This window comes from Ostrea edulis, chromosome 6 (assembly GCF_947568905.1).
Source record: "Ostrea edulis chromosome 6, xbOstEdul1.1, whole genome shotgun sequence".
Lineage (NCBI taxonomy): Eukaryota > Metazoa > Mollusca > Bivalvia > Ostreida > Ostreidae > Ostrea > Ostrea edulis.
Window position 1 is genome coordinate 81265484 of NC_079169.1, and position 19039 is coordinate 81284522.

A 19039-nucleotide genomic window follows, 5' to 3' on the forward strand; every position below is an offset into this window, starting at 1 on the left:
TGATGTCTGTCAAGCAAAGGGTTCTCAAGATATTGAGCGGACAGTATATTCCAATATCCAGGTTGACCCTTGACCTTTAAACATGTGACCCCAAAATCAATAGGAATCTTCTTCTGAAGATGTAACAGTGTATCAAGTTTGATGTCTGTCAAGCAAAGGGTTCTCAAGATATTGAATAGACAGTATATTCCTATGTCCAGTGTGACCCTTGACCTTTGACTATGTGACTTCAAAATCACTAGGGGCATCTTCTCCTGAAGACGTATCAGTGTACCAAGTTTGATGTCTGTCAATAAAAGGGTTCTCAAAATATTGAACGGACAGTATATTCCTATGTCCAGTGTGACCCTTGACCATATGACCTCAAAATCACTAGAAGTCATCTTCTCCTGCAGATATACCAGTGTACCAAGTCTGATGTCTGTCAAGCAAAGGGTTCTCAAGATACTGAGCAGACAGTATATTCCCATGTCTAGTTTAATCCTTGCCCTTTGGCCATGTGACCTCAAAATCAACAGGAGTCATCTCCTCCTGAAGATGTACTAGTGTACTAAGTTTGATGTCTGTCAAGCAAAGGGTTCTCAAGATATTGAGCGGACAGTAGTAGTAGTCTAGTTTAATCCTTGACCTTTGACCATGTGATCTCAAAATTAATAGGAGTCATCTTTTTCTGAAGATGTACCAGTGTACCAAGTTTGATGTCTGTAAAGCAAAGGGTTCTCAAAATATTGAATGGTCAGTATATTCCTATGCCGTTTGACCCTTGACCATATGACCTCAAAATCAAAAGGGGTCATCTACTCCGTGGGTTGTACCAGTGTGTCAAGTTTGATGTCTTTCAAGCAAAGGGTTCTCATGATATTGAGCGGACATTATATTCCTATGTCCAGAGTAGATTGACCCTTGATCTTTTGACCTGAAAAACAATAGGGGTCCTCTTCTATTCATAACTAACCCACATATGAAATATCATTATCATCAAGTGGATGGTTCTCAAGATATTGAGCGGACAACATGTGGTCTACCGACCGACCGACCGACCGAAAGGTACAAACCAATACGCCCCTCTTCTTTGAAGGGGGGCATAAAAATATTGAGCATGTACTGCATAAGAGTATGAGAATGATTTTATAAAAGTTTTATAACCTTCACATTTGACTATGAGTACGATTTAGAGCATGGAGTTCGAGTTTGAGTATGAAAACGTGCTTAAAAATGTTTTATAACCTCCAGGCCTGTGTTCAATTTTCGATCCCGCGGTGCCTTGTAAATCCTCAGAGGTTTAACATTGATAGTAACTGTTCCATCTCCAAGTGCCCAGTAAGTGAAAGTCTCTGATTTAAGGAGGTTCTTTATATTGTCATAATGGCTGACTAACTTTTAAAAGATGAATGAAAATATAAATATCAGCCAGATTTTTCTATTAGGTGGTTAGCACGTCCACTGCTAAACCGTAGATTGCGGGTTCAAGTCCAGCAGGGGTTTTGATTTTTTCCCCAGATTGCTTTCTAGAAAAATAAAACTATTTTTTGACTAAATAAAGTAAATTCGAAAGTTTTCAATTTCAAAATATTGTTGCACATATCCTCCACTTTTCACCTATATCAAATTTCTCTGGTGTAGCATACCTCCATAAAACGGAGATCCCGTTGACATGTTAGAAAAGAAAACAAACACTCACCCCAATGGTCGTGAAAAATTTGTAATATTTCACCATGCAAAACTGGAGAGGTCTCTACATGTCTAAAAAAAATTCTATAATGTGATGTAAAACAACAAATTAATAAACCACACTGAGAAAAGTAGCGGTTTTTCTTTATGACAACAGTCGTGTTAGAATATTCAAGATATAGTCATTTAACATTTACACCCCTCCCCAATCCCGTTCCAATAGGAAAAGCATCGCCGTTACGTTCGTCTGGTGTTTTTCCGTCCATTCAACTATATTTTTCACTACGAATCTATACACCCCCCCCCTAATAAAACAACATTATAACGGTGCGGTATGTATATACCACACCCCTCTAATAAAACAACATTATAACGGTGCGGTATGTATATACCACACACACCCCTAATAAAACAACATTATAACGGTGCGGTATGTATATACCACACACACCCCTAATAAAACAACATTATAACGGTGCAGTATGTATATACCACACACACCCCTAATAAAACAACATTATAACGGTGTGGTATGTATATACCACAAACCCCCCTAATAAAACAACATTATAACGGGGCGGTATGTATATACCACACACACCCCTAATAAAACAACATTATAACGGTGCGGTATGTATATACCACACACACCCCTAATAAAACAACATTATAACGGTGCGGTATGTATATACCACACACACCCCTAATAAAACAACATTATAACGGTGCGGTATGTATATACCACACACACCCCTAATAAAACAACATTATAACGGGGCGGTATGTATATACCATACACACCCCTAATAAAACAACATTATAACGGTGCGGTATGTATATACCACACACACCCCTAATAAAACAACATTATAATGGGGCGGTAGGTATATACCACACACACCCCTAATAAAACAACATTATAACGGTGCGGTATGTATATACCACACACACCCCTAATAAAACATTATAACGGTGCGGTATGTATATACCACACACCCCCTAATAAAACAACATTATAACGGGGCGGTATGTACATGTATATACCACACACCCCTAATAAAACAACATTATAATGGGGCGGTAGGTATATACCACACACACACCCCTAATAAAACAACATTATAACGGTGCGGTATGTATATACCACACACACCCCTAATAAAACAACATTATAACGGTGCGGTATGTATATACCACACCCCCCTAATAAAACAACATTATAACGGGGCGGTATGTATATACCGCACACACCCCTAATAAAACAACATTATAACGGGGCGGTATGTATATACCACACACACCCCTAATAAAACAACATTATAACGGGGCGGTATGTACATGTATATACCACACACCCCTAATAAAACAACATTATAATGGGGCGGTAGGTATATACCACCCCCACCCCCCTAATAAAACAACATTATAACGGTGCGGTATGTATATACCACACACCCCCCTAATAAAACAACATTATAACGGTGCGGTATGTATATACCACACACCCCTAATAAAACAACACTATAACGGTGTGGTATGTATATACCACACACACCCCTAATAAAACATTATAACGGTGCGGTATGTATATACCCCCCCCCCCCCTCTAATAAAACATTATAACGGTGCGGTATGTATATACAACACCCCCCCCCCCTAATAAAACAACATTATAACGGTGCGGTATGTATATACCACACACACCCCTAATAAAACAACATTATAACGGGGCGGTATGTATATACCACACACACCCCTAATAAAACAACATTATAACGGTGCGGTTTGTATATACCACACCCCCCTAACAAAACAACATTATAACGGGGCGGTATGTATATACCACACACACCCCTAATAAAACAACATTATAACGGGGCGGTATGTATATACCACACACCCCTAATAAAACAACATTATAACGGGGCGGTATGTATATACCCGTACTATTATTATTACAGACATACTGGTTCCTGTAGTCGACGTAACGTACATGGATATTATCTACATACTGACACCAGATGTTATCGTGGTTATTTTGTAGAGATAGGTGAATTTTGATAAATGAACTTTTGTAACGTCAAGCGCCTATGACACAAAGGTCACTCAAGATGATATCTTAACGATCACGGCCATCCAGGAAATATTACTTAGAAGTGCATATTATGTGCATATCTTATCTTTTCAACTGTTTAATTGAGTTTGACCAAACTTATCACGAATTTTACACACGACCCAAGTTCTAAGACATTGGTTATTATTTGTCGGTTTCCTGGTTCTCTGCCCCCTTATTCCCAACCTTTGTAAACGCCATAACTGATTGCAGTAGAAGATTGCTAGAGTAAATGATTATATATTTTACTTTTAAGTCGAAACAAGTACGGTGTGAATTATTAAAACACGGCTATATCTCGTTCAGTATTTTTAAACGCGTGTATTAATGGAAGTTAATGTGTTCTTGCACTTTCAACATAAGTGCATTATAATAATCTAATTATCCAACGCTACTTAGTATGTTGAATTCGACATGTATGGTAACCTTAATCCATAGAAATGCGTGTTTTGATGTCCGTAAATGGCTGGATTATTTAATTATTGATTGTCGATTTCATGTGGTCGTCGAATACCTATTTCGGGTTAGGAGCTTAAAAAAGGAGGACCACATTGACATTAGTTATACTCTTAAAGCTATCTGAAGTCATGGTAAGTGTTGAAGGCTACGCTTTTTCATATACAAGACATATTTTTCTACACAACAAGCATTTAGATAGAAATAGCCATTATACCGATCAATTAATTTCAGGCTCAACTCAGTCCAGCGGAGGCACAAGGTAAATTTTCCTAACACCTAATTTGAGAATACTGCTAGTTTGGGGTGGGGGTTTTGGTTTGTTTTTCTTTCTTTCGATTTTCTGTCTTGTTGTTTGTTTGGATTTTGGCGGATTTCTCTTCAATTTTTTAATTTGTTTGAAAATAATAATGGTACAAAGATATGAGATGAAATTGCATCTACTAGTATTTCAATAATTACATGACGCGGAGGTAGACAGTTCGCCCCGCATGCGAAAGGTCGGGGTTCGAATCCCGGCCGCGACAGACCTAAGTCGTTAAAACAGGTACCGCTAGTGACCGTTCCATCACCAAATGCTCGGTATAAGGTGTGAATATCACGGGTCCTCGTAGATGACCTTAAGAACGGATGACCCGTGTCACAGTAGGTGTGGTACGCTAAAGAACTCTCAAATGCTCAATGGCCATAAGCGCCAAGCAAAGGCCGAAATTTGAAGCCCTTCACCGGTATTTGTGACGTCTCCATATTTAAGAATTAAATGTATCATCTCTTTAAAGTAGTTCTCGGTTTATTCACTTTTGAGAAACAGTAGACAATGTTTTGAAGGTTGATTATAACCGATAGGTGGACTTTAATTTATTTCTAGTTCACAATAACGATGCGAGTGGTAAAACTTTGACAGTAGGGATAATTATCATTTTACATTGAACTTTTCGCCGAAAATTGCAATTGATGTAGCTGGTAAAAAAGAAAACCAAAATGGCGGCGTAATATACCTTGTGAATATTTTGTTTATAGGAAGACAATTTCTTTTATTATAGATATTTAAAACGTCGAGCGTCTGTGGTAAGAAAATACAAAATCTTGATCGTATGCCATCGTTAAGAGTAATCGTTCTTTAACCTACTGACTTATGTCGGATTGTCACAATGCCCTATAATAAAACTGAATTTGTTCACAGCATAAAACCAACCTTCACCTTAATTACATGTACAACAGACAGACCACAAAAATAAGGTAACTTATTGACGCAAGCGTCAAAATCGGCCGCCACTTCTTGTAAACTATCAACACACTGTAAAACAAACCATTCATGTTTTTATATTGAGGTTAAATTTTGCCTGCATTCAGTCATTGACTGAAGTTCATTCTGGCAGGTTTAAGGATATTGTTAACATTTTGGATAATACATTCCATTGCATTATATACATATGTAATATCCCATTGTAGCTTTCATCTCTGAAGAAATAAAAATAATTCATATATAGAATATATTTAAGTGCTATTCCAAGTAAGAATCATGCAAAACTGAATTTCCGCGGCACATTATATTACATTGTAGAAAATAGCTATTTTCATTTTTAGCAAAATATATTTATAATTTTTTTTGAAAAAATTAAATTGTGTTTTGCTTTAAAATCCCCTTATAAGCTAGTGGTGAACATCAAATAGTTTTCAGAGACAGAATAATGGGAGGTTTGCGAGGTTAACTAACAAGACATTCGAAAATCAGTATCTTACTTAGTCCTCTTCGTTCCGCTCGGTACACAAAGCCTGCACTGATGTTCTCCATTGTGCTCTGTTTTGGGCTGTTCTCTTGGCTTCACCCCAGGTCATGTTGATGTTCCAGAGCTCTGTCTGTAGAGTTCTTCTCCAGGTGGTGACTGGTCGTCCCCTTTTTTGCTTTCCCTGTGGGTTCCAGTTCAAGGCGTGGCGTGGGATGTTGTTTGGTCCTTTGCGCAGGGTGTGTCCAACCAAACTCCATGTCCTGCTCTGGATGGTTTTGGCAATTGGGCCATGCTTCGTCTGGCGCATGAAAATCAGTACAAACCACAAATACATGTACAGAACTAAAATGGAGTAACTTGTTTTAAAGTTTCAAAAGTTAAAGATATCATGTGATGCACACGTTTGAAACTTGCACATTGTATACGTACACATTATTGGCCTTGTGTTTGTTTAGAATTGTGAAGTACACGCACACATACGGACAGAGAGAGGGGGATAGAGGGAAAGTTGTAAGCGAGAATCCCATCATTATCGAAAGCAAGTTGTAATACTTGCCTAGATGGCCGAGCGGTCCAGCGCCCTGGTCACATGCTGTTAGGATGTTGGTTCCCAGGTCATGAGTGCAACCCGGGGTAGGAGATATCCATAAATAGTGAATTTCTCTGTGCTTTCTATTAAATATTTCTTCAATTAAGAGTTCATTGCTATCTCTGTGCTGTATAACATATTGTGTATCTCGTATGATCCTTGGTTCCGGGTAGGGGCGGAAGTGAATACCCATGTAGATTGAAGTTCTCTGCGCTTCTGTACATATGTGTGTACATGTATGTATTACCCAAAGAAACTAAAAGAAAGCACAGAAAAAGAGAAGTCAAGAGTAAACTAAAATCATTTTGCTTAGAGAAGTGGTTAAATCACACTATAAATCAGAGACCACTTGAGATTTACTTATAAATAAAAGGAGAAAATATGGATATATTAAATGAGAAAGATCCCCAGCACACATACATTGTACATGTTTTACATGTATAAATCAATACCATATCTATAAAACTACAAATCGGAATGCCTACAGTTCTCTTGCTAAACCCTCATGATAATACAGACTGTAATATATGTAGTTTATAATTCATATATTGTTAAATTGGAGTAGACATGAAATTGTACGACTGGATGAACCACTAACTCCTGACCACAAGCGCCATAATTCTGTAACCTGGATTAGGGATTACAATTCTTAAATCTTTGCTATAGATCACACGCTTAAACTGCGATTCTCTAATTTCTTTGAAAGATGGGCGGCGCCTTCCACACACGAGGAGACATGAACATTGTATGAATGGATCAAACTCTAATTTCTTATCCCAAGTGCCATTATTTTGAAACCTGGATTAAGGATTACAATTCTTAAATCTTTACTATATATCACATGCTTAAACTGTGCTTTCCTAAACAGTACACGACACGTTTCTAATATTACCATTTATTTTCTCATTCCCTGGATTTCAGATCATTGCATGCTTATGATTTCTAATTTATTGTCAACAATCTATCTTTAGTGCTACTAGATCATCAATGATTATAAATTGTTCATTTGTCATTCACTGTAAGTGTAGAGGTTTTCTGGTTCATTTGTCATTCACTGTAAGTGTAGACGTTTTCTGGTTCATTTGTCATTCACTGTAAGTGTAGAGGTTTTCTGGTTCATTTGTCATTCACTGTAAGTGTAGACGTTTTCTGGTTCATTTGTCATTCACTGTAAGTGTAGAGGTTTTCTGGTTCATTTGTCATTCACTGTAAGTGTAGAGGTTTTCTGGTTCATTTGTCATTCACTGTAAGTGTAGAGGTTTTCTGGTTCATTTGTCATTCACTGTAAGTGTAGACGTTTTCTGGTTCATTTGTCATTCACTGTAAGTGTAGACGTTTTCTTGATCCTTGAAGATTGTACATGGTTGATTATTACATGTAGTTCATTCTGGACTATTAGTCACACATTTTGGACTATTAGTCGCTCATTCTGGACAATTCGTCGCACATTCTGGACTATTAGTAGTAGTTCATTCTGGACTACCAGTAGTTCATTCTGGACTACCAGTAGTTCATTCCGGACTATTAGTTGTTCATCCTGGACTAATAGTTCATTCTGGACAATTACTAGTTCATTCTGGACTATTAGTAGTTCATTCTGGACTATCAGTAGTTCATTCTGGTCTATTAGTAGTTCATTCTGGACTATCAGTAGTTCATTCTGGACAATTACTAGTTGATTCTGGACTATTAGTCGATCATTCTGGACTATTAGTCACACATTTTGGACTATTAGTCACTCATTCTGGACTATCAGTAGTTCATTCTGGACTATTAGTAGTTCATTCTGGACTATCAGTAGTTCATTCTGGACTATCAGTAGTTCATTCTGGACTATAAGTAGTTCATTCTTGACTATTAGTAGTTCATCCTAGACTATTAGTCGCTCATTCTGGACAATTACTAGTTGATTCTGGACTATTAGTCGATCATTCTGGACTATTAGTTACATATTTTGGACTATTAGTCGCTCATTCTGAACTATTAGTCGTTTATTCTGGACTATTAGTCACACATTTTGGACAATTAGTAGTTCATTTTGGACTATTAGTTGCTCATTCTGGACTCTCAGTAGTTCATTCTTGACTATTAGTTGTTCATCCTGGGCTATTAGTTCATTCTGGACTATCAGTAGTTCATTCTGGACTGTTAGTAGTTCATCCTGGACTATTAGTCGTTCATTATGGACTATTAGTCACACATTTTGGACTATTAGTCACTCATTCTGGACTATCAGTAGTTCATTCTGGACTATTAGTAGTTCATTCTGGACTATCAGTAGTTCATTCTGGACTATCAGTAGTTCATTCTGGACTATCAGTAGTTCATTCTGGACTATCAGTAGTTCATTCTGGACTATAAGTAGTTCATTCTTGACTATTAGTAGTTCATCCTAGACTATTAGTCGCTCATTCTGGACAATTACTAGTTGATTCTGGACTATTAGTCGATCATTCTGGACTATTAGTTACATATTTTGGACTATTAGTCGCTCATTCTGAACTATTAGTCGTTTATTCTGGACTATTAGTCACACATTTTGGACAATTAGTAGTTCATTTTGGACTATTAGTCGCTCATTCTGGACTATTAGTAGTTCATTCTCGACTGTTAGTCGCTCATTCTGGACTATTAGTAACATATTCTGGACTATTAATGGCTCATTCTGGACAATTAGTAGTTCATTCTCGACTAGTGGAATTCTACGAAGGGACTAACTTTAACAATCAAAGGCTGACTTTCACAATTTAAAGGGACCAACTACAAATATGAAAAAAAAAGTTGGGAGTGGTATTTGCAAAATTCAAAGACTTTATGGCAATCAGTTGTTGTATATTGTTTAATGTCACACTCGAGAATTTCTCACTCGTATGGAGACGTTACGATTGCCGGTGAAGGGCTGCAAAATTTAGACCTATGCTCGGCGCGTGTAGCCTTTGTGCAGGGAGGGATCTTTATCGTGTCACACCTGTTATGACACGAGGGTTTTGCGGTCTCGTCCGAACGATCAGCCCATTTAGTCGTCTCTTACGACAAGCAAGGGGTACCGAGGACCTATTCTAACCCGGATCCTTACGGGGTACGGCATTTCGAACAAACACATGTCGAATGCTTATACCGATAATGAACGGAGATTGATTACTGTACTTTAGTTTCACCTTCCTTGTCTTTGCGTAATTCAAACTTAGGTGTCATGGATTTATGGGGAAAGGGGGAAACAAAAAATCAAGGAAAACTGAGTTACCACAAATATCGTTGATTCTGCAGTGTATATTGATATACATGTATATACAATATACACATGACGTATTGATTGTCTTCACATTTAAACCCAGAGTTTCAACACGAAAGAGAGGGGTACAAGGACGTAGCATTGTTTTTAAAATTAGGGAGAGCTATGAAAAAATATTACTCGAAGAGCCTACCCCCACCCCTCACAACGTTTGGGTCTAGTACAGTACAGAACTGAATGTTTGTGGGGGTGGAGGTTGCTTTATTCCTGGGGGAGCCAGAAAACTAAGATGAAATATATGGAGAACCTTTCAGTTTTCAGGACTGATGACGCATGATTTAAAAATGCCAGGATAACTTGAGTTACATTGAGCGAGCTGTGGTACACTTATGATATACATGTATAGTGACGCTTAAAACTACTATTTCTGTTCATGGCAATTGTCTGGGTTCTCAGCTTGTCATTCGCAGTTACCCAAATTACAAGTGAAAATCGATAAATTTTAACGTAATTAAAATTTGAAACGAGTAGTGTATTGCGAAAGTGTTGAAGAAATGTAGAAGGAAGAAGGCTGGTTGTATATTGTTTAACATCCCTTTCAAGAATAGTTCATTCAAATGAAGACATCACCATTGCCGGCGAAGGGCTGCAATTGTAGGCCTATATGCTCGACGCTTACGGCCATTGGTCAGGGGGTCTTTATATCGTGCCACTCGGTTTTTGCGGTCTCATCCGGAGGACCACCCCATTTAGTCGCCTCTTACGACAAGCAAGGGGTATTGAGGACCTATTCTAATCCGGATCCCCAAGAGTTGCTAAAGAGTTTACAATATTCTATTAATAAACATAATTGTCGGTTTTGGTGTTTTTACTGAAGCAGTCTGTATATTCTTTTCGGTCCAATTTCTGTAGTTGGAGCTGATCCCTTTTTAAAAATTGTACAAGTCAGACGTCGATTGTAAAAGTAAGCCTCTTCGTAAAACTCCATTGGTCGCTCATTCTGGACTATGAGTAGTTCATTCTGGACTATTAGTAGTTCATTTTGGACTATTAGTTGCTCAGTCTGAACTATTAGCCGCTATTCTGGACTATTAGGGGTACAGGGGTATCCTATCTTCATTGCAACAGTGTGGATTTCAAAGAACTTTGTTTTAGATTTGATTATATTATATTCTGGATAGAGTGTAAAACGGTTGCTTTAGAAGGATATTATCCTGGGTACGAAATATGCAGGTGTCCTACAGAGGTCAATCCTGGGCCCGTTGCTTTTACTTATATATTTCGAATAAGTTTATTTACCGATTATACATCTATTTGTTGACGCAATAACTCCAATCGACTCCTTGACTGCTGACCTTGAAAAAATTCACAATGGTTGTTATATGAATTTAATCCAAAGAAAACTATTGATGTTGACTATTCTAAACCTCCCAGAGGGCCCTCATTAATTGAATATGGAAGAAAAAAAAACTAATATTAACATTATTCAAACTAAACTCACTGTATTTAAGTTTAATACAGCAAGATGATAATGATATGGTACAAGGTATTGGAAACATCTGTGACAAAGCATGTAAACGTCTTAATTCAAAAAGCATTAAAGACGTAATTTATCAAAATATATTGATCAATTCTAGTATGAAGACATAACTTGGGAACCATGTACTAAAGAACTGCGTGAATTAATAGAAAGTATTCAGCTAGAGACTGCATATATTATTACTGGTACCTGTATTTGGAGCGATGTCTCGGGTACAAAAGGACGAGGTTGACTGAACATGTTTGTGTGTTAACGACATTGATATTTTCATTTTTCCTCTATCAATGTAGAGCTTATCGACGCGTTTGAGATTTTCGATAAAAATAAAGATGGGACTATATCAATCGACGAACTTGGATCCATACTAAGAGCTGTGGGTCAAAATCCATCAAATGCTAAATTAGAGGAGATCATGAAAAAGGCAGATAAAAATGGTAAGGCTCACCATCCAAATTAAGACGGGAACTCATCGTCAAACAATATCGTGCTATGTATCCTGGACTGTCGTTATATTTCATTTTTTACTTGCTGTGTTTTCTTTCGCTACAGGGGATGGGGTGCTAAATAAAGCGGAGTATGTCAACCTGATATCCAGCTACATGGTAGATCCAGAAGTGATGAAAGCCGAACTCAGGGAAGCATTTATGACTTTTGATAAAGCGAAAAAGGGTTACTTAAATCTGGAACAAATGACCAAAGCATTACGATGTTTAGGAGAGCCTTTATCAGACATAGAAATTAAGCAACTAATGGAGATAGCAGACACAAATCACGATGGCAAAGTTGATGTTGATGGTGAGAAAGAAAAAAATGCTGAGAACTTTTAATTTTAAATGAATCAACATTACGTTCACGAAATGATGATCTAAACAATTTAAAACATGTAGAAAGTTTAACTACTTTTACAGAATTTGTTTCTACATTACAGAATTTGTGAATTGTTTGTGTCAACGGATATGATGCAGTACGAACGGACAGTCACTTTAAAGACATCCTGGACTTGTGAAGTTCAATCCTAACGTTTTCCTTCAGTTTTGACAGTATCTACCTCCTTGTATGATTGGCGCCACCCCGTTGTGTATTTCAGTTGGTCTTCTAGTCTACATATTAGTCAGTACACTCTGTTGTATCACGTGACATTTCGCTGACTTACAGATGCTTGAAACATACGTATACATACTACAAGTCTTTCTTTGAAACAAAAGATGATCATACTAAACTCATTTTATAAATCATACATGATTTCAAAACTACACATTTCCATATTTTATACTGGTCGTGCACATTTAGGAAATGTAGAATTCACAGCGCTTCCGAAAGCTATACCAATATAAAACAATGGCTTCTTCCAAAGTGCCTATTCTCACAGGAAGTCTGGCTACATAATCACTTCCCCTGGGAGAAAGGTATTGGAAACTTTGATATTGTCCTTTGTAATTAAATCTACCAACATCAGAATTAAGTCATTTAACATCGGTCCTTCGGATGAGACCGCAAAAACCGAGGCCCCGTGTCACAACAGGTATGGCACGATAAAGATGCCTCCCTGCTCAAAGGCCGTAAGTGCCGAGCATAAGCCTAAATTTTGCAGCCCTTCACCGGCAATGGTGGTCAACGTCTCCATATGATTGAAATATTTTCGAGTGGGACGTTAAACAATATACAATCAATTTAACATCTCAATTGATTCGATATGCAAGAACTTGTTCTGCGTATTGTCAGTTTTTAAATCGAAGCAGGCTACTGACAAACAAGTTGATGGTGCAGGGGTTCCAAGTCTCGATTGAAGTCAGCATTTCGCAAATTCCATGGTCGTTATAACGATATACATGTAGTTTGCCATTACAACCTATCACTGGGTCAAATGCTGCCTGACGTGTTTCATGCCGATTGTTAGGCCGTTCATGGCACACTGATTTTGACTACGGATAAGTCCCTTTACCTGATCAGGATATTGGGCTCACGACGGGTGTGACCGGTCGACAGGAGATGCTTACTCCTCCTAGGCACCTGATCCCACCTCTGGTATATCCAGGGGTTTGTGTTTGCCCAATTCTCTATTTTGTATTGCTTATATAGGAATTATGAGATTGATCACTTTTCGTTATATTCACCTTTTATTTACATTCTTTTCGTGTTATTGAAAGTTGTATATTGTTTACGTCGCATTTGAGAATTTTTCTTTTATGTAGGGACATCGCCAGCTTTAGGTGAAGTGCCACAAATTTTGACCTATTGTGACATGGGAATGGGGGGGGGGGGGGTGTTAGGGCAGACTTCCATATTGAAAAAAGGAAATTCAGCGACACCAGCTGCTGTCCCTGCTTTGCCTATGTTTACAGCTTTATTTCGCGGATCTCGCATGATTACTTTAACACCGATTGGAATTTTGTGCATTTGTGTGTTAACGTCATGCGCATAGTTGAATGGCGGGCGAGGAGGCGACCTTAGTCAAAGTGATGCTTCACTTCGTGGTTTCAGGGTCGTTTAAAGGGGTGTTGCTAAAATGCGGAACGGAAAACAGAACGGAAGACGGAACGGAAAATATTTTATGCAATAATGTTATGAGATCAGCATTTTGTAAAATGAAAAGGCTTATTATGAACAAGGGAAGCAGAAATTACAGAGAGAAAGTCATCCTCAGAATCCACCATTTCATACCAATACCTCAAACTAGTGCATTAATGTATTTTAAAATGGTGGATTTTGTGGATAAATGTACCAACAGGCGCTTGCTTAGTTTTTGCATAGTAAGTCTTAATAGAAATATTAAGCAAGCGCCTGTTGGTATCATCCTTTTTCCCGGCTTTGTCACACCCCCACCCCCTCAGATTGTGACAGTATGTTGTTTCACAAAGAAAGAAGAAAATAAGATAAACATACTGGAAAAGACTTGAATTATAATTGAACCCCTTTCAAATTTTATTACTTTAATCTGGCTGCTACCTTAAGAAAAGATTTTATGAGTCTATCCAATGAATAAAACGCAACACCCCCACCCCTCGAAAACAGCATTGCAAAAGATAGAATAATTTTTTGAACGCTTTTCCCCAAACATCGAACTAGATATGTTTAATATAATTGAATTTGAATTTAGTTCTACACCTTGTAGAACATACATTTATGCATCACATCAAATCTTAAAGCGAACGAGTACGCTGAGGAAAAAAGGTTTGCCTCATTTGGGATGAATCTATGTGAAAGTTCGTACATTTACCGATATCCTGCGGATTAGTGTTGAAACTAAAGAGATACAGCGGGAATGAAATATTGAAGCAGAACCAATGCAAACTAGGGTGAAGTTTACGACCCATAGTAAGATGAATTAACAGATTTATTTCATAATATATGAAATAGCTAAAAGGCTAACACAGAATTTATGCTTGAATGGAATTATTAATCTAAATGTTAAGCTATGCAAGTACATACTGTATATTTAGTTTAGAAATGAACTGCCAGAAGTCCTCCCTATTTAGGATTTGAGTGTTGCGGTCACTAATTCTCTGTTAAAAAAAGAAGAAGATAAATCAAACACAGGACGTTTATTTGTTGACTTAATAAGATCATGAATTATCGTTCCTTTTTTTTTTTTTTTTTTACATTACACACTCCCTATTGTAAGTACACATATTGTACGGTATTACATGTATGTATAAATACATGTGCATGTGCGTTAATGACGTTTTGCCAGGGGGGGGGGGGGATATGAACCACGTGTGTTCTTTTCATTCTCTGCCCATAGGTGTCACTGCTCAATAACACCTCTGTCAATGCCGAAATTTCAAAATTCTTGTAAAACGCTTTGTAAATTCTTATACGAACGTTTAACTTTATTCGCTTTTAGAAATCAATTTATGATGCAAACATTTAAGATGAGGTTGTTTTCTCGCTTGTAAACAATTTCCAAAATTGTTGACACTGATCAAAATGAATCATTTTCCCGCTATTTTTTGGCGTTATCTTATCTAATTTACATTAATCATTCTAATTCTTAAATGCCGTTCCGTTTTCTGTTCCGCGTTTTAGCAACACCCTTTTAAACGGCGATACCACCGTATTAGTCATGATTAACTTGTAAAATAATCATTATTATCACAGGTTTACCCCTTTATCAGTGGATGTCACCCATTATGAATACGTAAATTCTAAACCTGCAACGCGCATGACGTCACAAATGTACGTAAAATGTGCATTTTCTTTGTTTAGGCCTACATACATATCAGAGAGCTCAATACGCAATTTCCGAGTTGCCCAATAGTTTTTTCCCTTTGTGGAACTCTTACGCACAGTGAGACGCAAAACATACTATCGTCCACACGCGTTGGGTACAAATGCTTATCGCTGCCTTCATATATTGCTTTAGGGCCGATTATCAGACATCATGCAACCACCTAGTCCGAAATATCTGACGTTTTCCTGACTTTTTTTTATGATTTTGATATTTACCGTGCCAGGAAAACGTCCCTGCAGATTGGGTGGTTGCTAGTCCGAAATATCTGACGTTTTCCTGGCTTATATCGGTTTTATGGGTTCTTTCAACACATCAAAGTGTCTTGAAAACATTTTAACAAACTGTTGAGCTTTGTTTTGAGTCACGTGACTCGTTCGCTCAATTCGGTTGACTACAATTGTGTGCTTCTGTTATGGAATTTTGGAGTAGTATTTTCTTTTCATCGATATCAGTAAGTACAAGAAGTATCGTTTTGTTGATTAATTATGAGTTTAACATTGAATTCGACTCCAAAGTATTTAAAATCGGTCCGAGAATGCCGCCTCCAGTTGGAGGCGGCGAATTTCCAGTTTACGTAATGGCGCCGGTTCTGACGTTTTCCTGGCACGGTATATATCAAAATCATAAAAAAGCCAGGAAAACGTCAGATATTTCGGACTAGCAACCACCCAATCTGCAGGGACACACAATATTAGTAAGTTTATTAGTATTTAATAATGAATTAGCTCAAACAAAAATCGATAATTTTTCTTTGATTAAAATATCACTCGTACAGAAGAGGAAATAAAAATAATTTTATATTTAATTTAATGGCCTAATTCAAACAAATATTATTCTTGATATGGTCAGTTTAATGTATACCAACGGATGGTATAAACCAAATTTACATTTTCATTACTTTTATCCGTATTTACATAGCTAGTCTATAGTGTAGGTATACATCTTGTACCCACCCAAGCGTTCAACAGAACACGGAACGTACCTCCATCACAGAAGAGCTGATATCTCGGAAGTTGCGTATTAAAGTATATCATTAAAAGAATAGCAGCTGCAGCGGGACTATTCATGGGGACATATTTTTAAGATTAACAAATCACAGAGCTCTTACACGATTTAGTTAAAAAATTAAATGAAAATAACACATTTGTCAACCAAATTATGCCGATAACTGGCCACAAAAATATCTAATCAATCTAGAACCACCGTGATCAAGCGTCATTTGTATACAACCATTCCGACGCAGGATACAATCGCGTGTTAAACGCAGAGTACAACCAACCCTCACGGCAATTTACTCTGGAGGGTGTACATGTCCGTGAGACGGGGTTAGAAAGTGGCCCATAGTTTTCTTTATACAGATGATTCTGAAGAATTATATAGCCTATCAGTATGGAAACTCAAAGGGTTCAATATTCTATCTTTGTAATTATTTATTTGTTGTTCCTTAATGTGCCATCGGTTCAATGTAAATAGAAAAAATGTTAATCGTTATCTTGACATTTGTAGTGCATAACGGTATATTCGTCATTTGAATTGCGTAAGATGTAAATGGAATATATGTTTGTGTAGATGCGTAACAAGTGAATGCATTATTTATTTAATGTAAATTTGAAATTGGATCTTCGTCATCCGTAGTTGAGCATTTGCACATTGTAGTTTGTTAAGCCTATGCGAGTTGTGGTAAATGTACTTTGGTAATCCGTCCGATGTTAGTTCGACATTCGCATTTGCTCAATTCAACATTTGTAAATTGTTCTACCATTATGACGACAGAGGGCGCGCGCTACATCGTATCTTTTGGGAAACAGACTATACTGTCTATAGAATCATATAGGAGGGCTAGTTAACACTCGGGTGTCTAGCACACTCACCATTAACCGGTTGGCGCTAAAAGTCGTTGAAAATGTGCTGCTGAAGTAGTTTGATCAGAGACTTGATGTAGAACATTGTTGTAAGTGTCAATATAGATGACTGGACTGATTTTTCCATGAGTTTACTTTAAACAAACAGTGTATGCCATTTAGTAACAATATACCACCAGGGACATTACATTTATTTGTGCGAGACCAAAAACTCTTGTACATATTTGCTTTGATTGGGATTGGTTTTCGTTTTCGCGCCCCTTCCCCACCATTTTTGCATTGCTGTCACTGAAATACGTAATTCACAATATAAATAGTTAATATGTACATTGGGTAAGAATTCTAAAACACGCAAAAACTATTCTGGTTTCATAGGCGTCGGAAAGTGGGTGGGTGGGTGGGGGGGGGGCTAAACCAACAAAAAAGTTTCTACGTCGTTGGAGGGGGGGGGGTATTATGTCTATCTTTACAAAAAAAGTGGGGGGCGGGGGGTTAAGCCTCTCCCTACCCCCTACCCCCGGTTCCGACGCCTATGGGTTTTATATTTGTAAACAAAGTGAATCAGTTATCATTTACCAGTTGTTTTCATTAAATGACAGCCAACCTTGAATGTAACATATTTAAAGTTTTTATGTAATAGACCAGTCGGGCTATTTTTCCATAATTTTTACTAGGCCAGGCCATAAAACCAGTATCCTGAGCCATGGCTTAGATTTGAATTTTACATTATTTCCACAAGCATTTGTTTCGTATCTGATCACCCCCTTCTTTTTCTCTCCACAAGATAGCTAACTCAATTTCAGACACCCCAATTTCAAACTCCTATTTTTGTTAAAAATGTATCATTAATCAACATTACCGGGGGTATTTTGATATAGTTTAATTTGAGATAATTTTCTCTTGTCAAAAAAATTGTTCCAGTTGTCCTCTGTCAAGCCTCTTTATTGTAAACCACTCATTTTGTCTGTTTAAAGCAGAGAAAGAAATATTATCTTTTTATTTCATAGTCTTGTTGTTAGAGGTTATTTATAAACCTTGTTGGCCACATATAGAGTCCTTGTACATATATGTAAATATACGCTTCCTAGACTCTAAATATTTAGAGGATGTAGAAGTATTCTTGCACTTAATTTTTTACTCAAAGCAAACACGAGATTAGAGGGGAAACAACTGAAAATTCCATGATACAGTTAATTACACTAAAAAAGAGTAACAATTTCATTTTTAGTGTAACAATTGTCCTGTTAGGGAATTGTGTCCAACCTTTTAAACAGTCGTAGTGAATATGTTTTCATGATTGATTATCAGTATAATCGGACGCACTATAATTGATTAATAATCGATTAATTTCAAGTATTAAATTTGTTTATTATTGAATGAAGAATGAATTGGTAAAAAATTTGGGGTGATTTCTGAAATGCATTTTTGATGTATTTTTTATCATTGGATTCATTTATCAAATTAATACTTATGAATTAGTTACATTCACAGAAAATAAATCAAGAAAGCATGAGAGTAAATTACTTTAAGTTATATTTTGATTAATCGATTATCAAAAATTTTAATAGATTATCCATACATTGTAATCGGGGGCCATTTCGATTAGATAATCGAA

The 19039-nt window shown here is 37.1% G+C and overlaps 1 protein-coding gene across 1 annotated transcript; it reads left to right on the top strand.

The window, feature by feature from the left end:
* The first annotated feature begins 1215 nt into the window (after nt 1-1215).
* On the top strand, nt 1216-12718 carry LOC125647371 (neo-calmodulin-like). Its single transcript, XM_048874052.2, has 5 exons — nt 1216-1320; nt 4475-4502; nt 11622-11765; nt 11881-12126; nt 12260-12718. Exons 1-5 carry the CDS (start codon nt 1216-1218, stop codon nt 12289-12291), a joined length of 555 nt encoding a protein of 184 aa, XP_048730009.1. The 3' UTR covers nt 12292-12718.
* Nucleotides 12719-19039: the final 6321 nt, after the last annotated feature.

Coding starts and splice junctions, on each gene's coding strand:
- LOC125647371 (XM_048874052.2), top strand. CDS start 1,216: ATGTTTTATAACCTCCAGGCCTGTGTTCAATTTTCGATCCCGCGGTGC. Junction 4,503..11,621: donor CAGTCCAGCGGAGGCACAAG/GTAAATTTTCCT, acceptor CTATCAATGTAG/AGCTTATCGACGCGTTTGAG. Junction 11,766..11,880: donor GAAAAAGGCAGATAAAAATG/GTAAGGCTCACC, acceptor CTTTCGCTACAG/GGGATGGGGTGCTAAATAAA.